Here is a 27,769-nt window from a genome sequence, read left to right on the forward strand (position 1 = left end):
ATGTGTAACTTTTAAATTGTCCCTGGCAGCGTCCATTGCACCCAAGAAGGAGTATTGGAGATATTACTTGCATTTACTGCAAACTGACAAAGGAAATTTCTCATGACTGGAATGCAAAATCCAAGAGACCTACCCTGCATCTTGATTATGTGTCTAAGTTGCAGGTACTGAAAAAGCTTTGCATGGAGACCCTTAGGCTAGGTTCACACTACGGAATCTCCCGGCAGAACATTTGCACCCGGAGATTCCGAGTGCGGCCAGCGCTGACTGAATCAGTGGGTGGTAGGACCGTGCTGACACTGCAGTCTCCAATAGACTGCAATGTGTTCCACGAGTATTTAGGCCTGAAGAATGAGCAACGCTTCACGAATTACAAAGTGTGAATTTGTGAACGGAGGCCCATTCACTATACTATACATTTTAGTAAGTGGAATTTATGCCTGCAATTTCAAAGCGGAATTTCAGGCGTAAATTCCGTTGTGTGAACCTAGCCTTAGGCTATGTTCAGTCATCAGAATGTCTGCACGGAAATTCTGCAAACTGCAAGCACTGGCACAGTAATGTGCTCATTGACGGCAATGCATTCCATGCAAATTCCTCAGAAAGAATGGACGTGTCTATTCTTTCTGTGGAAACCGAAATGTGAATTCAAGCACCAGATGTTTTCAGCGCAGAAATTGTGCTATCTGCACAGCAGAATCCAACTGAAATCAATGGGACTGTGCTGCTGCAGAATCTCCATGCGGAATTCCATTGTAGAATTCTGGTGTGTGAACAGAGCCTTGTTGTATAGCGGCTTTTGTTCAGTATCGGTATGGTGGTAATAGTCACTATGTGGGGGTAATAGGTGGTCATGGTGTGGCAGTATTATTTTCCCCTTGTATCTGGTATTATTAGTAATGTTAGTCTCAGTATACTGAAAGTAATATGTATGTTGATTACATTTTCTCCTTATATTTTTGTGTTATTTGGTAAATTTGGAAAATTGTCTTACCTACGTCAACATTTATATGTATATAACAATTGTTAAAAAACATTTTTGTTATAAACCCCATTAGTGCTGTTGTACGATCAGGAGGAGACGGGGGAGAGATATAGTCGGAGCAAAACTAGTGGGCCAGTGCTGTGTGCTTGCCCCTGGGATAAAAGTTGCCAGTCAGCCCCACTGTCCATGGCACAATGGCTTCTTGGTGCCATGCACTCAGCACCAGGGACATATGGCATACTAGCCCCCTGACTCAATCTCTGATGCAATCTCACTAACTTATCTAAGCCCCAGTGGGTGACTTGACAAAGAGTCTATCAGAGCTCTCTGCCCTGGTAAATAGAGATGTCAAAATCAGAAGAATATCTTCCAGATGGTAAGGGGTCAACCACTCTGTGCAGTAATTTATAGCCCATATTTACAGTTGCAGTACATTCTCGTTCTTCCTTACTGTAGAGGAAATTAAAATTGTGCCCCCGCCTGATGTGAACCCTACCTCAACACTGGCTTTGCAGCATGAAATATACAATGTTAAACTTTTTATGTCGCCTCCTACATATCAGGCTGGTATTCAGCTATTTGGCCCCATCAGTATTCATTGTTGTAGCAACAGAAAAGGGGTATGTCACTGGTAGGGCATTTGTGAACGATAATGTAGTCCGGGTATTTAAAGAGAATGCGTCATCAGAAAATGACCTATTGTTTAAATTACATTTTTATGTTAGAATTTTGTAATAATTTTTGGCGATCAAATTTCCTATTGCAGTTTTCATTCTTACCACTAAGCTTAAAACTAAGCTGACACTTTTAGATTCACTGTCCACTTCTTATTATTACAAGCAGGATTACAGTAAATGGTAATACCAGTAAATAGATAAGACAATGACTCCCTCTACCTGCTGCAAAGGCCACAGAACATGAACATTTACTGCATGTCAATGGGACAGCTCCTGTTTATTGTTGCCATGGTGCTTGCTGTAAATCACATCTCTAAATGCTGTTAAAAACAGCGCAGGCAAGATGGCAGCCATCGTAATACTGTACAAAAAATTAAATGAAAAAAATTACAAGAAAATAGAAATAGATTAGAAAAAGAACATGTTTCAGTATCTGCCTATATGTGGTAAAAAATCTAGGTTATACATTCACTTTAAATACACAGATTGGGCAAAAATTAAACATTGTTAAGGATGAAAAAAAGCTTTGACACGTTGTTGTGTTTTCCAGGAACACTGCAGTACATAGGCCATTGCATGTGATGCATAGGCTACTTATGTGCCCATCATGATCCAAGAGACCCCATAGCACTAATTGAAAATCTCTGGCTGAATGTAGAAGTAGATTTGCTCTCTACAGAGGTTATGGTGAACAACCCTCGGCAAGTGAAATGATTTCCAGGCTCAGATACATAAGTGTAATAGACTTGTTTTGATATTCTTCCTTTAAATGCTGCCTTCCTCGGCTCTCCAGCTCCTGTCAATTGAAGCAATTCAGTTCTACACCACAGACTCCGATCTGTTTCGCTCGAGTTAGAAATCGCATTAATTCAAAGATTATTCCTCTGCACAGCGCGCAGCATATTCACAGGTACGTTACACAACTGACAATTTGTCAGGCCTCTCTCCAAGACTTTTACATGGGGAATAGGATCCAATTTGGATCGGTTACAAGCGAATAAACATAATAAACTTCAAAACTATGCTCCTGTAGCACAGAAACAGCAGACAACAACAAAATATGTGGCGGACAATGAAAAAAAAGAAGCAAAATCTCACCAACTGCTTAGAATGCCTAGGAGGGGCATCTGAATGTCTCCCTAAGGAAGGAGAAGACACTGGTTACAAGCAATGATGAAGAAAGCAAAGTCAGGACGTCCAAATGTGCATTTTGCAGCCATCGCCTGGATTGGTTTGATGTCTCAATGTATTCTGGTTATAATCATATTGTGGTATGGGTTGTGATGCAGGGCAGACGGAATTACCCTAGGGGCAGATGTCATTAACCCCTTGTATTCGTGATGCCAGGGCATGGTCTATCTTCAATACCACCCAAAGGTATACCGTTGGATCCTGGGCTAGGCACAGGGGCAATAATGACTCTGACGCCAAGTTACGGACAGCAGTAGCTTTACAGAGGCTAGACAGGTGGAAAAGTCTATACAGTCCAGCCAGGCCCACGAAGGTGATCAGTGACTTCAGAGACCTTAAGGGCTTGCTGGGATTGTAGTAGAATGGGACAATTTAGTGCAGGCCACGCTGACTTTACAGATGACTTTGACTTGACTGACTTATGACTGACAATGCTGTGACTGTGGCTTACATGTAGCTTGTGGCTGCAGACTTGACTTGAGGCCTCCTATGACTCCAGACGCACTCCTAGACTCGACTGCACTGAACCTCAGCTTAGCAGAAGGAGATCGAGCAGAGGCTCAACCCAGGGCTTTTATGGGGGAGACTCTGGTGGGATCCCATTGGTCACCCCCAAGTCACCTGGTCACTGATACCTCCTGGGTAGCAATCATATGACAACTCACATGTTAAACAGTTTTAAAGTGACAACGGTTCTTCACACATTACACAGTATAACACATGGTAAATATGCACACAGATGGACAAGTGCAAGGGGGCCCATGGGACATTGAAGGGAGGTTGCCCGACAGGGCAGCAAGGGGACGAGGTAACAATTCCCATACTGGGCTACCACAAACTCCCCCTCTCAAGCATAGCCATCCTCTGCGCCCAGTCTTGGAGGGCGGACCACCGGAAGCGGCCACTGGGGCCTAGTGACAACAGTTCCTGGGGCATATGTGTAAAATGTCCTTCACAGATCTGATTATGGAAAACAAAACAGAAACAAGTCCATGTAGCACTTTACAAAAAATGACCATACATGCTCTTGGTGATGTCAAAACTCAAACATGTGGGGTTTATTACCCTTGTAACTGCATTAGTAACACACTCTAGACACTGAAACACATAAGTTGCGGATGGGGCTGTCGGAGGCTCTCTACCTATTACCTTGACTGCTGGGGCCCATCAGCATTTACCACTTCTCCCCAGAACTCAATAGGTAATTTGATACTACACAACGAAGTTACCCTTCCATACAGCATTCTGTCCCTACACGTGCTTATTTATCTTTTATGGGGAACCCTATGGCCAGTAGAGTACCCTGTACACGCCGACAGGAAAAGATGTTAGACATATATACATTTGATATTTTTAAACTGGGAATATACATTTTGCTACAGTCCTAATCTAGACATATGACTAGACTAAATTAGTTATATATAGACTCACTATAGGGGACTATATGTGGTCCACCTTTATACAATGTAATGTGAATTACTCTTTGTACCTATCTGGTATTTGTCCTTGTGTTGACCTTTGGGACCTGCGCAACACCACCTCTGGAGAGTCTGGAACTCCATTTTCTGGAGCTCTTGGATCTTCTGGAGCTGTGGCTAGCTCTTCCTCAGCGAACTCAGGAGCTGCTATTAATTCCGGACTGGCTGGACCCAGAGTCGCTGGCATCGATGCTGGAGAGGCTGGATACAGGGTTGCACTCTGGAGATTGGTGTATAGGCCGGAGCCAATGGTGACAAGACTGGGACTGGCATGGAGACTAGTGTGGGCTGAACCAGCCCCGGGATTAGTGAGACAAAGAAGATCGCAGGCTGATTTGGAGAAAACATGGGAAAATCCATAGATGGGTGGATTTCTTCGCCCAGGACGTACTCTCTCGCAGGTCTGACAGCCGGAGGAGGCGGTGGGGGGATCACTGGTAGAGCTTCTTTCAGACATAACTTGATTCAGTTTTGGTGAACAACTTGCGGCTCGTACTCAGGCTTTTGTACTTCGTATACATCAGATTCCGAATAGGGTACGGCCGTCACCGTGTACGGTTCTGTCTCCCAGATAGACTCTAACTTGTGGGTCCTTGGAAACTTCCTCAGCTAGACTTTATTGCCTAATTAAAGTGGCTTGGCAGTGGAATGACTATTATTGTCCTCCTGTTGTCCCTGCTGGGCCTTGCCCATCTTCTTGCTGACAATTTTTATTGGCCTCTTGGATTCTTCCCTGGTGGTCAGAGACCCCCTCCACGGAGGCTTGCGGAGTGTTGAAAGGGGCTTGTAGCCCAAATATTCGGTCTTTATGCAGCTGCCCATGTCGCCCCATCATCAAGTAGAAAGGGGTGTACCCGGTAGAACAGTGAACTGTGTTATTATAGATCTTCAATAGTTCGGGTAGCAGTTGGGGCCACTCTTCTTGTCTTGACACAGAGGCTGCTCGCAACATGTGGATAAAGACTTAATTGATGTGCTCACAGAGCCCATTCCTCTGGGGGTGGTAAGCCATAGTCTGGAGTTTCTTGCAGACATGGAAATGACACAGCTCTTGGAAGTTTTGGGCCTCGAATGCCATTCCCTAGTCCGTTATTAAAGACTCCGGACACCCAAGGGTTTGCACCCAATTAGAGTAGAACATCTGGGCTGCTGTCTTGGCTGTGAGATCTTTAACGGATACAACAACAACCCATTTAGAGTAGTGATCCACCATGGTGAGAGCATAAGTGTACCCAGACCCGGTAGGAGACAACTTGACATGGTCTAGCGCGACCAACTGGTTAGGCCTTTCACTTGGATGGAATGGAGGGGTGCTCTTGCGTCCTTGCGCACATTCTTGGTGACGTTACAGACAGCACATTCACTGCACCATTTCTCAATGTTGCTCCGCATTCCAATCCATTAGAATCTTCACCTGACAGTAGCTTCGGTCTTGTGGACTCCAAAGTGTCCTGACTGATCATGGTATGTGTTGAGGACCATCGCCGCCTCTCTTCGGGGAACCAGAATCTGATGAAATCGATCACCGGAGACGAGATCCAAAGAATTTCGGTAAACAGTCCTTTGTGCACAAACAATCGCTTCATCTGCCGCCACAGATGTTTCAACTCATAGTCTCACTGGGCCCGGCATAGATGGGTTGGTACCTTTTTGGCAGAAGGTAGTCCAACAGACCCCCATGACTCGACATTTGTCTTGAAGAGTCTTCCAGGTGTATAGGTCTTCCTTAACCTTTTCGGACCTGGGTTCACCGTCCATGAGGGCAATCACAACATTCTGGTTCACGAACCGCTGATAAAATTGGGGCATCTCCACGTCTTCCCACACATCTTCGACAGGTGGTTCTTCGCCGGGGGTCATCAGACACAGTACATTGGCATTGACATTTGACTTGATGCTTCTGTACTTGATGGTTAAACTGTAATTGGCTAGTCTTGAAGCCCATCGCCGTTCAATGGCACCCAAATTGGCAGTGTTCAGGTGGGCCAACGGGTTATTGTCCGTGTAGACAGTAAATGGTGTGACAGCCAAATAGTCTTTGAATTTTTCGGTCACGGCACACACCAGGGCGAGAAGTTCCAACTTGAATGAGCTGTAATTTGCATTGTTCTTCTCTGCTTATCACATGTTACGACTGGCATAGGCAATTACTCACTCTTGTCCTTCTTGACTTGCGACAGGACAGCTCCCAGACCCTCAAAACTGGCATCAGTATACAGCCGGAATGGTTGACTGTAGTCTAGATACGCCAAGATGGGTGGCTCAGTTAGCAGACGTTTAAGAGCTTGGAACGCTGTCTCTTGCTCTTCGGCCCATTCAATAGGTAGTCTTCCATTGTAGTTCTCCTTCCCCGTACCCCGTAATCTGGGCGACGTGGGGAATGAATAGGCAGTAGTAGCGGCAAAACCCAGAAAGTGCGTGGCCAGCTCTTGACAGCTTCCACCTTTTCAGGATTGTGCTGGATCCCTTCTGCACTGACAACATGACCCAAGCAATAGACCTGAGGCTTGAGCAGGTGACACATTTGGACGGTTAATCTTTAATCCATGCTTGATTAAGACTTGGAAGATGTTTGACAGATGACTGACGTGTTCCTGGTAGGACTTGTAATACACAATAACATCATCCAGGTACAATAGGAGACTTAGAACATTCAGGTGGCCCAGGCACCTTTCCATCAGATGCTGAAACATAGCAGGGGCATTGCACAGCCCAAACAGCAAACTTTTAAACTCGAACAGTCCCATGGGTGTCACGAAGGCGGTCTTCTCCCCCGATCCTCCACAGCCATGGGCACTTGCCAATATCCACTGGTTAAATCCAGGGTGGAGAAGCAAGCAGCCAACCCGAGGGCTGAAAGTGACTCCTTTATCCTTGGCAAAGGATAAGCTTCTTGTATGACATTGTTCAGTTTCCTGCAATCAACACGGAAGTGGATGGTTCCATCTTTCTTCTTGACCAGGACAAGTGGCGCTGCCCAGGGGCTCTGACTTTCTTGAATCACCTCTGCCTCTTTCATGTTGGCCAGCATTTTCTTGACAGTTTGATACATGCCTGGGATGACCAGATGGTGTCTTTCCTTGATAGGTGAGCTATCACCTTTGAGGATTCGGTGCTGGATCTTTGAAGTATTCCCAAAGTCTGTGGGGTCCTAGCTGAAAGCCTCATGGTACCTCTTAGCGAGATTGATGATCCCAATGATTTGGTCCCTTTGGGTAGTGTTGTCTCCAACCTGGAGGTGTGCCCACCAGGGTTCTGGAGGGCTCACACTGGATCCTTTGGCCACTTGAGCTGCATGCTGTCGAGCCACCAGCCGTTCTGTCACATTGTCCTTCGATTCCAGGAGGTACAGCTGGGCTACAGGAGTGTATTTGGGCAAGACAGAAGCAGAATCAGGCAGGTTTACTAACTGCACCGGGACTCTCCCGTTGGTGACAGTGACAAGGCTTTTCACAGCTTGAACAAGAGGATGATCTTCCAATTGCATAGGTTCCAGCAGGGCTTGAAAGTCCCCATTCTTGACTCCAGGACGTGCTCGACACCAGATAATGGTCTCTGTGTTAGGTTGTAAGGTCACCGACCTGATGTCTTGAACTCGTACAATGCAGATTTCACCTTGCTTGTTGGCAAACTTCTGCTCCGCCTGTAGAACTTTCAAGTGGTGCTGCGCAGCCCGCTGGCCTGAAGAGGACAGATGGGGAAGAGAGGCATGCAAGGCATCTAATATTTCATAATTTTTTTTTTCATAATGTTCATCCCCAATATAAACTTGGCAGATGTCTTATCTGTCACATTAGTTACAATCACTCCCTGCCCGGTAAGTACATGCTTTCCCAACTGAATAGTTGGCTCCCAGTATCCATGTCTGGGGATTGGTTTCCCATTACCTGCTACTACTTGGAAGTTAACATCATCAGGCTCACACAATAAACTAGCATCCCAATGCTGATAGAAAACACTTTTAGGTATATTTGACACTTGTGACCCTGTATCTATCAATGCCTCTAACGGTACACCTCCTACAACAATTTTTACATAGGGGCAGGAGCCGACATAAAGTGAGAGCCCTGAGTCATGAGTCATTTGGGGATTGGACCTGATGACTGTTTACCTGAGGGCCAGTCCTCGACCTCAGGGGAAATCCCTTTAAATCCCAGCACTGCATTTTCCAATGTCCTGACTTATTACAGTAAGTGCAAAAGGGTCTTTGAGTCCCTGAGGGTCTATTGGGTAGAGGATTGCGGTAATTAAAATTACGGGGAGCAGGAGCAGGGGCAGGTTTTCTAGGCAGGGGTGGTTCACAGTCAAGTGGAGTGGCCCTGGTGGCAAGCTCCTTTACAGCCTTAGTCAGTTGTTCAATGTCCTGCCTAACACTCTGTAAATTTGAGGCTGTGGTGGCTGGCAAAGTAGAGGTCACGGGGTAAAGGCTGGTGACGGTGGTGGTATAGGTCTAGCTGCAGCCCTTCGTGGCTCTTGAACGGGTGTAAGGGGTGTACAAACTGCCTCTAACTCAGTCCTGGACTCAACCACTTGGATAGCCAGTCTTTTGAAAGTGGGGAATGACATGTTGGGGTTTTGGACCGCTAACATTCTCAGCTGGGCTTTGTCCCACTTATTATGAGCCCCATCAATAAATCTCTTCCTTAACACCTTGATGACCTGCTCAGGAGTTATACCATCTAATTTTTGGGCAATCTTTAGGGCATTTTGTAGGGCTATGGCATATGCTCTCGAGGTCTCACCTGGCTTTGTTGCCTTTCCTACAGCCAGAGACGTTACTCTGATGGAGAATGGGATTCAAATACCTGGTACAGTCCTTCAAAGATCTGCTCTACAGTCGCCTTCTTGGAGGCTGGCCAGGTGCGGATTTCCTCTAACGCTGGTCCCTATAGTTGTCCTGTGAGCAATTGCACCTGTTGGTTAGGAGGGAAAGATTAAAAGACGAAAACTCTTGATCCCTTTTTGAAATCCCTCAATGTGAAGGGGTCTCCATTGTAGGCAGGGAGAAAAGGGTTCCTCATGAATACCGGTGCATACGCTGGAACACCAGGACTGTTGATGCTGACTGCAGGCAGGGCGAGTAAGGTCCCGACAGCTGGGGTAGGCGATGACCTCGCTGCTGGAGATGAAGGGATGCTGGCGCCTGGTTGATATGGAGAGCTTGGTTCTGACAACCTGTTGATTTTTGAGTACGCTGTTGCTTTAAGAGAAATATAGAGAATATAAAAGGTAAACACACACTAACAATACAGAGGGAGGCAAATAAACCAACAGATAGATCAGAGTCAGCAAGCCGAAGTCAGAAATGACAGAACCAGAGAGATGCCGAATCAGAAAGCAAGGGGTTAATCCAGGAAACACAGCCAAAATCAGAATACAAGATAGCAGAATACAATACAGAATGCTAGCTATAGAAATTACTTAAAGTGGAACTCTGGTGGAAATTTTTATTTTTCAAATCAACTAGTGCCAGAAAGTTAAACAGATTTGTAAATTAAATTATATCTGGATATCACCAGCACTGGAATGGATTGAATGGAGTATATATCTCTAACTGCAGCAAAACCAAATAAGCACACGTCCCCGTATGTTGTGCAATAAGTGGAGATACAAAATCTATATATTAGTGGGATGCGCTGCTGGAGAGGGTGTGTTGTTAATACAGAGAGAGAAAAGAGAAAAGCATACCTGTTTCTGTAGGACAGAAGGATGTTTCAGTACTGACACTTTACTAGGAAACAGGTGTGCAGAGTAGTGCTGGAGGTTAGTCCTGAATCAAGCCTTCAGGCTAAGCTTCCACTTGCTTTTTTTTCTGGCAGTTTTTGGATATCTGCCACTGTAGTTTTTGAGCCAAAGTCAGAAGTGGATCCATAAGGAAGGAGAAGTGTAAGTCATTCCTTTATATGTCCTATTCCTTTTGAATACACTTCTGGCTTTGGCTCAAAAACTGCACTGGCTGTATTCCAAAAACTGCCAGAAAAATAAGCCAAGTGGAAACTTGGCCTCAGTCTAACCTCCAGCACTACTCTGCACACCTGTTTCCTAGTAAAGTGTCAGTACTGAAACATCCTTCTGTCCTACAGAAACAGGTATACCACTAATATATAGATTTGTAAATTACTTCTATTTAAAAATCTTAACCCTTCTAGTACTTATCAGCTTCTGTATACTACAGATATACTACAGAGAAACTTGTGAATTTCCTTTCTGTCTGACCACAGTGCTCTCTGCTGACACCTCTGTCCATGTCAGGAACTTTCCAGAGCAGGAGAGGTTTTCTATGGGGATATGCTTCTAATCTGGACAGTTCCTAACATGGGCAGAGGTGTCAGCTGAGAGCACTGTGGTCAGACTGAAAAGAACTTCACACATTTCTCTGCAGTATACAGCAGCTCATAAATACTGGAAGGATTAAGATGTTGAAATAGAAGTAATTTACAAATCTGTTTAATTTTCTGGAGCCGGTTGATTTTAAAACATTTGTTTTCCACTTGTTACCACCGGACTTCCCCTTTAAAGGGGTACTTCACTGGCCAGCGTTCAGAACATTTAGTTCCGAACGCTGTGTACATGCTGTGGGGTGGTGCTAAATGATCTGAATGCTGGCCAGTGGAGTACCCCTTTAAATAGCCAGCTGAACAGTTGTGGTCACACATAGTATCTGATGGGTAGATGAGACAGAACCACAAAATGTCAGGGTGTAACCACAGCAACTACATACAAATCCAGAAACTAGAAAAGTTTAACCCCTCGGACCAGACAAGGACAAGTCATTACATGTGCTATCAGCTCTCAGTACTTCAAGAGCTCAGGAATGCCTCTTTGACACTTTGCACATGAAATAAAAGCATTTTTCTGGAAGCACAGACAGGTATATGAAAGGTACCCTATGTCTCCTTGACCAAACAGCTATCTAATACTGTCAGCAGTTTGAGACCTGAATTTCAGCTGACAGATTCTCTTGAATGCAGGTAGATCACTCACACTGACCGTCACAGTGCCTCCATTGTAGTGCCAGCATAAGTGATAGCCATTAGTGTTGCTCGCGAATATTCGCAATGCGAATTTTATTTGTGAATATCGCATATTCGCGAATTCACGAATATTCGCGAATATAGCACTATATATTCGTAATTACGAATATTCTTTTTTTTTTTTTTTTTTTTTTTACAGTACACATCACAGTGATCATCCCTCTCTGCTTCCAGCTTGTGTGGTGTAAAGAAGGCTCTAATACTACTGTGTGAGACTGGCGTGCGCATTTTCGCATATGCTAAATTTTACATGCTAATTTTCGCATATGCTAATTTTTACATGCGAATTTTCACATATGCGAAAATAAAACGCGAATATTACGAATATGCGAATTAGCGAATATATGATGAATATTCGTCCATATATTCGGGAAATATCGCAAATTCCAATATGGCCTATGCCGCTCAACACTAATAGCCATAGTGACCCCACTATAGTGTCAGTTGTAATGCCTCCTTAACAGTACACACAACTATGATGTCAACATTACATAATAACCAACGACTCCCATCTGCAGTGCGATTTTTGCATACTGATGTGAATTGAAACTACTTGTGGAAGGGGTTAAAGGGTACCTCTCATCAAAAAACTTTTGATACATTATAGATTAACGTATGCAGAATAAATTTACAATTGCATGTTATTAAAAAATATGCTTCTTTCTATTTAATTTTCCACTTTGAAGAAATGACCACTAGGGGTCTCCCTACCAGTCCTGGCAGCAAGCATTTCAGACTCATGCTGGAGTCCTAAACACTACGAGCTGCCAGTCTGCTTTGTTCACAAAGGAGAACACTCAGAGCGGCCAGTCTGCTTTGTTCACAAAGGAGAACACTCAGAGCTGCCAGCCTGCTTTGTTCACAGCCTGTTTTGCTGTGAACAAAGCAGGCTGGCAGCTCTGAGTGTTTAGGACTCCAGCATGAGTCAGAAATGCTTGCTGACAGGACTGATCAGGAAAAATACAATAGAAAGAAGCATATTTTTCATTAACATGCTATTGGAAAGTTATTCAACGTTCATTAATCTAAAATATATCAAAAGTTTATTTGATGAGAGGTACCCTTTAAGCACCAGTGGTTACTTGATGTCATAACATATGACATATTATTGCACCAGGAACTATACATGATGGCAAGTGTATTAAAAGTATTTTTTAAGTGGTTTTACCTGTAAGAGTGTTATCCATGGTTAGAAAAACATAGCTGCTTTCTTCCAGAAATAGCACCATACCTGTCTGTTGGTTGTTTGTAGAAGTACAACTTGGCTCCATTCACTAGAGTGGAACTGAGCTGCAATACTACACACAAAGGACGAGACAACAAGAGTGGTTCTGTTTTCTTATCTTGGATAACATGTTTAGAGCGGGTCATACATTTTTGCAATGTCAGGCACAGATTTAATATGCTCAAATGGGAATCATTTTCACAATTTCAAGCATGAAAGCAACAGATGCCTGTCAACATCATGTTAGGAAATCATTTTGACAAGAGATTGTTTCCAACAGATGTTAATAATACGCAGAATCATTTTTTCCCATTGTGGCCGGTGAAAATGAGTGAAGAATTAGTAACATAGAAGAAACATAAAAAGAAGAAGAAAAAAAACACAAAAATGTTCAAGTTACATGAAGCTGCTGCTTCCATGATGTTTTCACTCATTATAGGTACCTTTTTAACATACATGTTATTGGCTGACTTTGATTTGATTTTTTTACATAAGCATAGCTATTGGGGTTGCAGGGGTAGCAGTTATTCAAAGTGACCCCTTTGCTATACAAGAAAACATCTGTATTATAACCAGAACATGGGGGCCTGTTACAGATTTTGCACTAGGGTAAAGTTGAATATTTCTCACCATAAAGTAATTGTACCTTAAAAAACATCTTCTTTGACCCTAAACAAGTCCCATAAACCTAAAGAGAGTGAAGGAAAGCTTCTAAACTGTCTGGATATATTGGTACCGATAAGAGCTAATATATACTCATAGCTGAATGGGAAGAAATACTCTACTAATATGATTTCTAAGCCAGACATCTTCCAGGGATGGAGAGTATAGTGAAAGTTTTTTTTTTTTCTCATTACCTTTTTTTTTTTTAGCTGTTTTCAGCAACCCATGAGATCTACAAAATGATACAGTTTAAAGATCCTAACTTTTTTCTTTTTCTTCTATGCAAAGCAAAAGTTACTTAAATAGATCAGCTTGAAGCAACCTCTCTGTTTTATCATCTTCCTCTGTTGTTAGTAGAATCCTTTGAATTACTGCCAGCTTCGAGACTGGTTACATGTCCATCAACGTGGAGTTTAAGAGGTTAGCCCTTGCTTTGCTGAGCCTTTCAGTTGTGAAAACGGGGAGATTGGTATTATTACTTGGCCCATTTTTGGAAGAGTTTGCTTCGTGATCGATGTACTTCAGTACATCGAGTTTTTTCCGTAGAGTAACCAACCTTGGGGGTTACCTTTTGGCCAAATAGATGGTTGTAACATGCTTCAAAAATTGTCTACTAGTACTATCTACTAGCACTATTCAAAGTTATTTAATATGTGATGGAGAAAGCAATAAAGGGGAAAGGGTAATGTCTAAAAAAAAGTTAAACCAGCCTTTCTAATATAAACCCTTCACAACCCTTCAAGTTTGATTTGTGGCTCACAATTTTTTCCTCCTCACCTTCTAAGACCCATAACTTTTTGTTCTTCTAATGTTGTGGAAGGGTTCATTTATGGGGGACAATTTGCACTTTTTATTGGCATCCTTTTATCTATTCATAATGTATTAGCCAGAAATTGTGCAATTTTTTCGGAGTTCACAATACGGTAAAACTGACATGTTAACTTTTTTTATGGATCAGTACGGTTCCTATGATACCAAACTTGAATACCGTATTTATCAGCGTATACCACGCACCGGCCTATAACACGCACCCTCATTTTTCCAAGGATATTTGGGTAAAAAAAGTTTTTTCCCCAAATATCCTTGGTAAAATGAGGGTGCGTGTGTGCTCATGTGTATACCCTGATAGAGTGTTTCTGACCCCGCAGAAGCCCCCAGGAAAGGCAGGGGGAGAGAGGCCGTCGCTGCCCTCTTCTCTCCCCCTGCCTTTCTTGGGGTCTAGAGTCCTGCTGCCGCCGCTTCTCTCCCCCTGGCTATCCAGAGTCTGCAGCCGCTGCTGCCCCATTACCTCCCCATCCCCGGTTTTATAATTACCTGTTCCCGGGGTCGGATCCATGCTGCTTCTGGCTCCGGAGGCGTTGTCAGCTGTCACTGTGCGCCGGGCCACTGACGGTAACGTCGCGTTGAAGACGTCATTCGTCATTGCGCAGCGCATAGAAAAGACGCAGAAGATGCCAGAGCCATAAGACGCGCACACCTGACCCCGGGAACAGGTAATTATAAAACTGGGGAGGCAATGGGGCAGTGGCGGTGGCGGTCTCTGGACCCCAGGACAGACAGGGGCAGAGAATCGGGCAGCGACGGCAGGTCTCTGGACCTGCAAAAGCCGCTGCAGTTCATTAATTTAAAGCACCGGCTTTAAATCATTGAACTGCAGCGGCTTATCAACATATAACATGCAGATAGACTTTAGGCTAAAAATTTTTGCCTAAAAAATGTGTGTTATACGCCAATAAATACGGTAAGTTATGTTTCATTTTATAGTTAAAGAAATTGTTAACTGCCGTGTACTGACCCCTGACATGAGCTGTAGTTTTTCACTGTGTAATTCTGGCTCTTTGATAACTTATTATAAAATTTTTCTGGGATGTGATGTGAACAAAAATCATAAATTTTTGAGTTTGGAATTTTTTTTAGTGTTTATGCCGTTGACCATACAGGATCAGGAATGTAATATTTAATATTTTGGACATTTATATTTTTGTTGGGGGGGGGGGGGGGTTAAAAATATTTTTAATAACTTTTTTTGGGGGCCTAATATAATGGATGGCTTACATAGATCAAAGTAATGCTATTGGATAACATTAATCTATGTCATCTGCGCTCAATTGCTAAAGCTTGGAGGGAAGACACCAAAGCCAAGGTAAGGCCCCGGGCTCCCCTTGCAACTCATTGGCACCTTTCCCGATGGAACCAGTAGACACCAGAGATTACCAGCATTTAATGTTTAAATGCTGTGATCACTATTGATTGCATCATTAATCAATTAAATGACGGACATCTGAGTGATCTTTATGGCAGATGTCTGCTGCTGCAAGCTGCCAGTTATAATGCAGACCCGATTAGTGAGCCTGCGCTATAGTCTCCTTACCTGATCCATGATATACAGGTACGTCAAGGATTGGGAAGGGATATACAGACATGGGCAAAATTCTTGTTACCCTTGCCATGTTCACACGGGGGAATTCCATGGCCCCCCCTACATCATGATTGCCCCCCCCCCCCCCCTTGTGCCCCCCCTAGCAGCAGTAGGTCACTAGCAGCTCTCACGGCCACCAGTAAGGGGCCCGAGCCCCCGCTGCACCCGACGCCCCCCGGAGCCATCTACTCCGCCATCCTTTTTTAAAATAAATCTTCAGCCTGCAGCCCTGTCACCACGCAGGGGCCGCGCTATGCAGACTGGGAAGAGCAGACAGGAAGCTCCTCCCCCTCTCTCACTCCCCTGTATGCTGGACCTTGTGGAGCAGGCCCGCTGTGTGTATACAGGCCCGGACACCACCAGTATGGAAGACTTACCTGCCCAGTGCCCACTGCTGATGCTGCCCTTTTAAAGTAAGTAACTTGCTTGGGGGAGAGGGGGAAAGTTGTAGGAGACAGTGGGAGGTAGTTCAGTGTTTCCCAACCAGGGGGCCTCCAGCTGTTGCAAAACGACAACTCCCAGCATTCCTTTGGCTTTATGAGCATACTGGGAGTTGTAGTTTTGCAACAGCTGGAGGCCCCCAGGTTGGGAAACACTGATCTATCTATCTATCTATCTATCTATCTATCAATCTATTATATACCTATCTCCTATCTATCTATCTATCTATCTATCTCATATCTATCCATCCATCCATCTATCTATAGCCATCTATTTATGCATCTATCTATCTATCTTTCTCATATCTATCTATCCTCATATCTATCTCATATCTATCTATCTATCTATCTATCTATCTCATATCTATATATCTATCTATCTATCTCATATCTAATATCTATCTATCTATCTCATATCTATCTATCTATCTCATATCTATCTATCTATCTATCTCATATCTATCTATCTATCTATTTATCTCATATCTATCTATCTCATATCTATCTATCTCATATCTATCTATCTCATATCTATCTATCTCATATCTATCTATCTATCTATCTATCTATCTAACTCAGATAGATGGGAGATAGATAGATAAATAGATATGAGAGATAGATAGGTAGATGGATGATATATAGATAGAGAGATGATATATAGAAAGATACATAAATAGATGGATAGTTAGATGATAGACAGATCGATAGATAGATGATAGATACATAGATATGATATAGATAGATAGATAGACAGATTAGATAGATAGATAGGAGATAGATGGATATGATATAGATAGATGGATATGATATAGATAAATTTATATGATATAGATAGATAGATCAGTTTCCCAACCAGGGGGCCTCCAGCTGTTGCAAAACTACAACTCCCAGCATTCCTTTGGCTTTATGAGCATACTGGGAGTGATAGTTTTGCAACAGCTGGAGGCCCCCCTAGTTAGGAAACACTGATCTATATCAATCATCTATCTATTATCTATCTATCTATCTATCTATCTCGTCGCCGTTCTCAAGGAGCTTGTACACTGGGATAATGCAATAAATCTCCACCTTTTTTGCACTCATTTTTCTGTGTGCTGCTGGTCTCTTGCTTTTTTCTAGTACAAGTGATCTCTCACCAAGGTCCACACCCAGCGTGCACCATTGCATTGGTTTTCTTAATTTTGTTGTGCTGCTCTTCTGGAGTTTTTTTTTTTTTTATCTATCTATCCATCTATCTCCTATCTATCTATCTATCTATCTATCTATCTCACATATCTATCTATCTCATATCTATCTATCTCATATCTATCTATCTCATCTCATAGCAACAGAAGAATGCAGCAGCACACTGCCAGCACGAAGATATAGATGAAACATGAATATGCAGATAAAACATGGAGAACTATACAGCTATGGTGTAATAGATGCAAATGTGAAACTATGAGATAGTGAGGCACTTAGCTCGCAAATTTGTCTCCGCCGGCGGTAAAATAGCTTGGACCGTCCCACCGCGATAAGGTGGCCTCATTGGGACGGACCCTACACTGTGAATATGCCTCTGTGTGAACAGTTCAGTAAGCATGGCAGGATCTGGAACATCCAAGACACCTTATATACACACCTGATAGAGGTGGGTGGGGTGCAAGGCCAACATGGGGGTAGCCACTACCCCGTATGTGCAATACAGACAAAGAATAAGTCAGCCAGCACTTTAGTTGATACCAAACTATTATATGGACCTGGCCTACAGGTGCACGCTACTAGGCTAAATATACAGCAACAGAAGAATGCAGTATATCTCATATCATATCTATCTATCTATCCATCTATTTATGTATTTATGTATCTTTCTATTTATCTATCTATCTCATATCTATCTCAGATAGATGAGAGATAGATGAAAGATAGATAGATATGAGAGATAGATAGATGATATATAGATATATAGATAGATATGAGATAGATAGAAAGATAGATTAATAGATGATAGATGATAGATAGATAGATGATAGATAGATATGATATAGATAGATAGATGATAGATATGATATAGATAGATAGTTAGGAGATAGATGGATAAATAGATGATTGATAGATAGATAGATCAGTGTTTCCCAACCAGGGGGCCTCCAGCTGTTGCAAAACTACAACTCCCAGTATGCTCATAAAGCCAAAGACGTGCTGGGAGTTGTCGTTTTGGAATAGCTAGAGGCCCCCTGGTTGGGATACACTGATCTATCTATCTATCTATCTCATATCTATTATCTATCTATCTATATATCATCTATCTATCTATCTACAAAACTAAAGATCCAGCGGCACTCCCAGATAAGGTGCAAAAACAAAGTGTTTTATTCCCCCATGTATGTGTGACGTTTCGATAGCATCCCGCCATCTTCATCATACGCACAGTTGTACATTCTGTAGTCTCTGTGACATCACTGTGCTTCATAATAAACTGTGACATCACTGTGCTTCATAATAAACTGTGACATCACTGTGCTTCATAATAAACTGTGACATCACTGCGCTTCATAATAAACTGTGACATCACTGTGCTTCATAATAAACTGTGACATCACTGTGCTTCATAATAAGCTGTGACATCACTGTGCTTCATAATAAACTGTGACATCACTATGCTTCATAATAAACTGTGACATCACTGTGCTTCATAATAAACTGTGACATCACTGCGCTTCATAATAAACTGTGACATCACTATGCTTCATAATAAACTGTGACATCACTGTGCTTCATAATAAACTGTGACATCACTGCGCTTCATAATAAACTGTGACATCACTGCGCTTCATAATAAACTGTGACATCACTGCGCTTCATAATAAACTGTGACATCACTGTGCTTCATAATAAACTGTGACATCACTGTGCTTCATAATAAACTGTGACATCACTGTGCTTCATAATAAACTGTGACAACCCTGTGCTTCATAATAAACTGTGACATCACTGTGCTTCATAATAAACTGTGACATCCCTGTGCTTCATAATAAACTGTGACATCACTGTGCTTCATAATAAACTGTGACATCCCTGTGCTTCATAATAAACTGACATCACTGTGCTTCATAATAAACTGTGACATCACCGTGCTTCATAATAAACTGTGACATCACTGTGCTTCATAATAAACTGTGACATCACTGTGCTTCAAAATAAACTGTGACATCACTGTGCTTCATAATAAACTGTGACATCACTGTGCTTCATAATAAACTGTGACATCACTGTGCTTCATAATAAACTGTGACATCACTGTGCTTCATAATAAACTGTGACATCACTGTGCTTCATAATAAACTGTGACATCCCTGTGCTTCATAATAAACTGTGACATGACTGTGCTTCATAATAAACTGTGACATCACTGTGCTTCATAATAAACTGTGACATCACTGTGCTTCATAATAAACTGACATCACTGTGCTTCATAATAAACTGTGACATCACTGTGCTTCATAATAAACTGTGACATCACTGTGCTTCATAATAAACTGTGACATCACTGCGCTTCATAATAAACTGTGACATCACTGCGCTTCATAATAAACTGTGACATCACTGTGCTTCATAATAAACTGTGACATCACTGTGCTTCATAATAAACTGTGACATCACTGTGCTTCATAATATACTGTGACATCACTGTGCTTCATAATATACTGTGACATCACTGTGCTTCATAATAAACTGTGACATCACTGTGCTTTATAATAAACTGTGACATCACTGTGCTTCATAATAAACTGTGACATCACTGTGCGTCATAATAAACTGTGACATCACTGTGCTTCATAATAAACTGTGACATCACTGTGCATCATAATAAACTGTGACATCACTGTGCTTCATAATAAACTGTGACATCACTGTGCTTCATAATAAACTGTGAAATCACTGTGCTTCATAATAAACTGTGACATCACTGTGCTTCATAATAAACTGTGACATCACTGTGCTTCATAATAAACTGTGACATCACTGTGCTTCATAATAAACTGACATCACTGTGCTTCATAATAAACTGTGACATCACTGTGCTTCATAATAAACTGTGACATCACTGTGCTTCATAATAAACTGTGACATCACTGCGCTTCATAATAAACTGTGACATCACTGCGCTTCATAATAAACTGTGACATCACTGTGCTTCATAATAAACTGTGACATCACTGTGCTTCATAATAAACTGTGACATCACTGTGCTTCATAATATACTGTGACATCACTGTGCTTCATAATATACTGTGACATCACTGTGCTTCATAATAAACTGTGACATCACTGTGCTTTATAATAAACTGTGACATCACTGTGCTGCATAATAAACTGTGACATCACTGTGCGTCATAATAAACTGTGACATCACTGTGCTTCATAATAAACTGTGACATCACTGTGCTTCATAATAAACTGTGACATCACTGTGCTTCATAATAAACTGTGACATCACTGTGCTTCATAATAAACTGTGACATCACTGTGCTTCATAATATACTGTGACATCACTGTGCTTCATAGTGCTTCATGTCACAGTACAGGAATAATACACAGTGATGTCACAGTACAGGAATAATACACAGTGATGTCACAGTACAGGAATAATACACAGTGATGTCACAGTACAGGGATAATATACAGAGTGATGTCACAGTACAGGGATAATATACAGAGTGATGTCACAGTACAGGGATAATACACAGTAATGTCACAGTACAGGGATAATACACACAGTGATGTCACAGTACAGAGATAATACACACAGTGAGGTCACAGTACAGGGATTATACACACAGTGATGTCACAGTACAGGTATAATATACACAGTGATGTCACAGTACAGGGATAATACACACAGTGATGTCACAGTACAGGGATAATATACACAGTGATGTCACAGTACAGGGATAATACACAAAGTGATGTCACAGTACAGGTATAATATACACAGTGATGTCACAGTACAGGGATAATATACACAGTGATGTCACAGTACAGGGATAATACACAGTGATGTCACAGTACAGGCATAATACACAGTGATGTCACAGTACAGGGATAATACACAGTGATGTCACAGTACAGGGATAATATACACAGTGATGTCACAGTACAGGGATAATACACAGTGATGTCACAGTACAGGGATAATACACAGTGATGTCACAGTACAGGGATAATACACAGTGATGTCACAGTACAGAGATAATGCACACAGTGATGTCACAGTACAGAGATAATACACACAGTGATGTCACAGTACAGGGATAATACACAGTGATGTCACAGTATAGAGATAATACACACAGCGCTGTCACAGTACAGGGGTAATACACAGTGATGTCAGAGTACAGAGATAATACACACAGTGATGTCACAGTACAGGGAGGGATAATATACACAGTGATGTCATAGTACAGGGATAATACACAGTGACGTCACAGTACAGGGATAATACACAGTGACATCACAGTACAGGGATAATACACAGTGATGTGACAGTACAGAGATAATACACACAGTGATGTCACAGTACAGGAATAATACACAGTGATGTCACAGTACAGGAATAATACACAGTGATGTCACAGTACAGGAATAATATAATACACAGTGATGTCACAGTACAGGGATAATACACAAAGTGATGTCACAGTACAGGGATAATACACAGAGTGATGGTACAGTACAGAGATAATACACAGTGACGTCACAGTACAGGGATAATACACAGTGATGGCACAGCACAGAGTTAATACACAGTGATGTCACATTACAGGGATAATACACAGAGTGATGGCACAGTACAGAGATAATACACAGTGATGTCACAGTACAGGGATAATACACACAGTGATGTCACAGTACAGGGATAATACACAGTGATGTCACAGTACAGGGATAATACACACAGTGATGTCACAGTACAGGGATAATACACAGAGTGATGGCACAGTACAGAGATAATACACAGTGATGTCACATTACAGGGATAATACACAGAGTGATGGCACAGTACAGAGATAATACACAGCGATGTCACAGTACAGGGATAATACACAGTGATGTCACAGTATAACCATCTCACAGCCGGACCACCATGTAATTTCAGCAGAAAATAAAGCAGGGCCTCATGTTCAAGTTTTGCCTAAGGCCTCACAAAGTCTAGAGCCGCCTCTGGTCGGCCCTACCATGGGACCCGGTGGGACCATAAGTCCCAGGTGGCACTTTTCAGGGGCGGCATTTTGCTGCCCCCTTTTTTTTTTTGTGCCTAGTAGGTTCATGGTAGGGTTGACGCCGCCGCTGCTCACTGTTCTAAAGCAGCTGCGGGGTATAATAGCGCAGCGGGCACTTTAGACAGTGAGTCTGCCTCCGGCTGACCGGGGTGTGACGAGGGACGTCGCACAAGTGACGTACTTCTGCAGACCCGCTCAGGAGGACGTCAGTGACTCCGGCTGCTGCCGGAGAGGAGAAGCGCTGTGCAGGGCAGGTAAGTGTGTCTCTGTGTGTGTCTGTGTCTGTCTGTGTGTTTGGGGGGGGGGGGGGGCTATGGCTACCTAATGTGAGGAATCTATGCTACCTAATGTGGGGAAACTATGTTACCTAATGTGGGGAATCTGTGCTACCTAATGTGGGGAAACTATGCTACCTAATGTGGGGAAAGTATGCTACCTAATGTGGGGAAGCTATGCTACTTAATGTGGGGAAACTATGTTACCTAATATGGGGAATCTGTGCTACCTAATGTGGGGAAACTATGTTACCTAATGTGGGGAATCTGTGCTACCTAATGTGGGCAAACTATGCTACCTAATGTGGGGAAACTATGTTACCTAATGTGGGGAAACTATGTTACCTGATGTGGGGAAACTGTGCTACCTAATGTGGGGAAACTATGCTACCTAATGTGGGGAAACTATGTTACCTAATGTGGGGAATCTGTGCTACCTAATGTGGGGAAACTATGCTACCTAATGTGGGGAAACTATGTTACCTAATGTGGGGAATCTGTGCTACCTATTGTGGGGAAACTATGCTACCTAATGTGGGCAAACTATGCTACCTAATGTGGGCAAACTATGCTACCTAATGTGAGGAAACTATGCTACCTAATGTGGGGAATCTATGCTACCTAATGTTGGGAATCTATACTACCTAATGTTGGGGGCTTGAATGAGCTGCGGCATATGGGAGGCCTTAATAAATAATTAGAAACTTATACAGCAAGTGACATATGGGGGTCCACCTGAGTAAGTGACACATGGAGGGGGGGTGCTGAACAATTGATGTTTTGGGGGGGGGGGGGGGCACAGGCACATTCTTTGCACAAGGGCTCTCTGCTGTCTGTGTCCGCCCCTGGGTAGAGAATAAGGAGTAAAGTGGAACATAGAACAAATGCAGTTATTTTTTTCTTAATTTTTTTTTATGAAGTAAACGAGATAAAGGTAAGCAATGACTTTTCCTCAGTCTGAAGCGCGGTCCTCATCGGCAGGAAGCAGTGAGGAGGAGGAGGATGACGGAGGTTCTGATTCCATCTCTGCTTCTTTTTCATCCCTCTCTATATATAGGGCCGTAGCCATGAAGAAGGCCCCTCCGATGACTGCCATTATGGTGCAGGTCATGAGGGCATACTCCAGGCTGCGGTATTTCAGAAGAGGGGATTTGGCATATCCTCGTTCGTAGGTGTCAGATATCAGGCCGATGAGGTACGGGCTGCCGGCGTCACCTAGGAGGTGATAGATTGTCATCTGCACGGCCAGGGCTGAAGATCTCCTCCACGGAGTTACTACTTTTAGTATAATGTCAGATATGAGGGTGAAATTTACTGACAGAAGCGTCTCTCCGATGAAGATAAAGATGTTGGTGGCAACAAGGCTGATGTTGCCAAAAGTCAATGCCAACAGAAGAAAAGGGGCGGAGAGCATCATCGCGCATCCACACACAAGCGGGTCCGCCCGTGGGTTGGATTTGCGATATCTTTTACTTATCTCCGTCCCTGCTACAACTCCCAGAATGCCGGAAACGACTGTAACCACGCCAAATATTAGGATGTCGTGATAATCACACGGTTCAGCACGGCAAGGGTCCTTCTCTTGTAGGAGTGTTCGTGCGTGGGTCAGGTATGACGGACCCCATACACCTATGGCTCCCACTATGAAGGATACAGCCGTCGATCCCATGGTGGTTAAAATGAAGCTTCGATTTTTAAATAGTTTTTTCAGATCTGTCGCCCATGTGGCAAACTTCTGGGATTTGTTGTTCTTCTTCCCGTTTGTAGTCGTTCTTGGAAGCTCCTTTGTGACCAAAATCATCAAAGCCACAGCTATGAGGCCCAGGCCAGGGGTGACCCGAAATGCCCAGTGCCAATCGCCCCTTGCTGCATCAGTCACTTTGGGCCCGATGATGTATCCTAGTCCGCAGCCCACAGGTATGACGGAGTAAAACACGTTCAGCATGCGGGTCCGCTGGTCACTTGTAAAAAGGTCTGCAATGATGGAGGGGGCGATGGTGCAGAAAGTCGCCTCTCCGGCTCCAACCAGTCCACTCGTCAGCAGGAAGAGCAGGAAATACCCGTCAGGGATGAATGACAGGGTAAGTGTCATGCTCAGCCAAAGGATGACTCCTGCGCAAACAGTATATTTCTTATTACAGTGGTCGCCCAAATATCCGGCAATTGGTGCGACCAGCACGTAGCTTCCAATGAACAATGTATTCAATAAGCCGGACAGACTAGCATTGGTGTCATATGCTTTCTGTATATAAGGCAGCACCCCCGCCACGCTGGAGCGATTTGCATAGATGAGCAAATTAACAAAGGCGAGGATCACTACGGTGATGATGGAACGTGCGGTGGACATCACGCTTAGAGATGGCAGGTTCTGCCTCTCAGGGATATCGCCCTTTTCTACATCCATATCACTATTGTCCTCCATTGCTTCTTCCTCCTCCTTCAGCAATGGGTCTTGTGGAGAGGCCATGGTCACAGGTCAGAGCCTGAAAACACTAGAGAGAGAGCGATAAGTGAACACATTAGACAACATGCCATCATTCCGGTCATTATACAATAGATCCTTCATACAGAGCAGAAATGTCCAGCACAGAACCACAAGATAACACTAAGACCATGGCAGCCTCAGAAGAAGACGCTTCTCTATAAGTGTTTTATATGGAGACGTCTTCCCTGAGGTTACCAATGTCTGATAACCCTGAACCTGTCTGGTCCTAGTAATATCTGATAACCCTGAACCTGTCCGGTCCTAGTAATATCTGATAATCCTGAACCTGTCCTGTTCTAGTAATATCTGATAACCCTGAACCTGTCCGGTCCTAGTAATATCTGATAACCCTGAACCTGTCCAGTCCTAGTAATATCTGATAACCCTGAACCTGTCCGGTCCTAGTAATATCTGATAACCCTGAACCTGTCCGGTCCTAGTAATATCTGATAACCCTGAACCTGTCCGGTCCTAGTAATATCTAATAACTCTAAACCTGTCCGGTCCTAGTAATTTCTGATAACCCTGAACCTGTCCGGTCCTAGTAATATCTGATAACCCTGAACCTGTCCGGTCCTAGTAATATCTGATAACCCTGAACCTGTCCGGTCCTAGTAATATCTGACAACCCTGATTCTGTCCGGTCCTAGTAATATCTGATAACCCTGAACCTGTCCTGTCCTAGTAATATCTGATAACCCTGAACCTGTCCGGTCCTAGTAATATCTGATAACCCTGAACCTCTCCGGTCATAGTAATATCTGATAACCCTGATTCTGTCCCAGTAATGGCGGATTATAAGGGCCCGGCTGTATGGTCACTGGGCCATGTGAACTTCATACTGTAGATACAATTGGGCTATCCTGCTATATACATTTACTAATAATGAACCTACCCCACCTCATTGGGATCTATCCATCCCCTATATGACTTTCTGCCACTAGTTGATTTGAAAGTGTTCCCTTTCGGAGTACCCAGAGTATTTCTATTGTTAGTACACACAGAGTTCTATTATATAATATTATATTTCTGCCCTAATCTTTCTGTTATTCTTTTACTACTCCACCAAATCTTTCTCATATACTTATATCTTTTAGAACATCATGAATTAGGACTCTTTTTCTTGGGAGCTTTTTTGGGCATAATTGCATTTTAGCAGTTTTGCAAGAAAAAGCTCTGGTCATGATACTATCTGTGCGTTTTATTATGTTTAATGCCTAAGCCAAGTATTGTCACAATGCTATGAGAAATATAACTTTTGTTAATTCTTTTGGAAATTAATTTCTTGTTTTTTTTTGCTAAAAAAAAAAGCAACAACAATAAAAAAAAACTGTCAAACAAAAAGCCCTGTGTATGTATGAATAGAAGAGGCTGAGACTTACCTTGTGGTTCTCTCTTCAGACAAGGAACGGTCAAAATCTTGAATTCTCTATCGCAAATAGAAACTCACTAACAAACACTTTGCACCACAGGTTGTGAATGCAAAACACACTGAAGAGACTGCAGCCGGCGCACACCTCCTTGTACAGCTTACGGTGACATCATCACAAGCATGTGTGACATCACAGGGTTCTAAACCATCTTCAGGTATGTGTATATCTGCATAGTAAATGTGAGTAGCCGTATTAGTCCAGTGATGCAGATTGTAATACCTTTTTTTATTGGACTAACAGAATTTTGTAGAGATAAACTTTTGGGATTCCTCCCTGATAATTTATAAAGTCCTTTGATCATTAGTCCTTGTCTATTGGACTTGATAAAGGGAGGAATCCTGAAAGCTTGTCTCTACGAAATTCTGTTAGTCCAATAAAAAAGGTATTACAAGAGACTGCAACATATTTTTTGATTTGTGTGTGTATATATATATATATATATATATTTCCAAGCGTGAGTAGGTGCCTCCAGCTAGGGTCCGGGTCCAGGATCCTGCATACGTAGTTCCAAGGAAAATGCTGTGGCACTCAAGGTATGGTGAAAAAATGAAAACTATTTATTCATCCCAAATGTGCAAAGAGCAACGTTTCAATGGTCTCACACCATCATTATCAAGCCACTTGCCACAGCATTTTCCTTGGAACTACATATTCAGAATCCTGGACACGGACCCTAGCTGGAGGCACTTACTAACGCTTTAGGAGTGCTGCTTTCTTCTTTGACATATATATATATATATATATATATATATATATATATATATAAATAAATATATAAATATATATATATATATATATATATATATATATATATATATATATTAATATACACCTGGAAATACATCAAATACATAAAAACATCTTTTAGAAAAATATTTCTCCAGGCCTGCCGAGTATATCCCCGTACTTCACAGTGTCTTCTTAGTTTATATATTTTAATCTTGTGACATTTTAACCCCACTAGGACCAAGGGCATCCTGGGACTTAAAGGGGTATTCCAGGCCCAAACTTTTTTTTATATATCAACTGGCTCCAGAAAGTTAAACAGATTTGTAAATTACTTCTATTAAAAAATCTTAATCCTTTCAGTACTTATGACCTTCTGAAGTTAAGGTTGTTTTTTTCTGTCTAAGTCCTCTCTGATGACACCTGTCTCGGGCAACGCCCAGTTTAGAAGCAAATCCCCATAGCAAACCTCTTC

The 27,769-nt window shown here is 42.6% G+C and overlaps 1 protein-coding gene across 1 annotated transcript; it reads right to left on the bottom strand.

Moving 5' to 3' along the window:
• Positions 1 to 23,583: 23,583 nt before the first annotated feature.
• LOC130277658 (protein spinster homolog 1-like) lies at positions 23,584 to 26,670 on the bottom strand. Its single transcript, XM_056528386.1, has 2 exons — positions 26,518 to 26,670; positions 23,584 to 25,142 (listed from the first exon to the last, which is right to left on the bottom strand). Exon 2 carries the CDS (start codon positions 25,115 to 25,117, stop codon positions 23,603 to 23,605), a length of 1,515 nt encoding a protein of 504 aa, XP_056384361.1. The 5' UTR covers positions 25,118 to 25,142; positions 26,518 to 26,670; the 3' UTR covers positions 23,584 to 23,602.
• Positions 26,671 to 27,769: the final 1,099 nt, after the last annotated feature.

This window comes from Hyla sarda, chromosome 6 (genome assembly GCF_029499605.1).
Source record: "Hyla sarda isolate aHylSar1 chromosome 6, aHylSar1.hap1, whole genome shotgun sequence".
Lineage (NCBI taxonomy): Eukaryota > Metazoa > Chordata > Amphibia > Anura > Hylidae > Hyla > Hyla sarda.

Coding starts and splice junctions, on each gene's coding strand:
- LOC130277658 (XM_056528386.1), bottom strand. CDS start 25,117: ATGGCCTCTCCACAAGACCCATTGCTGAAGGAGGAGGAAGAAGCAATG.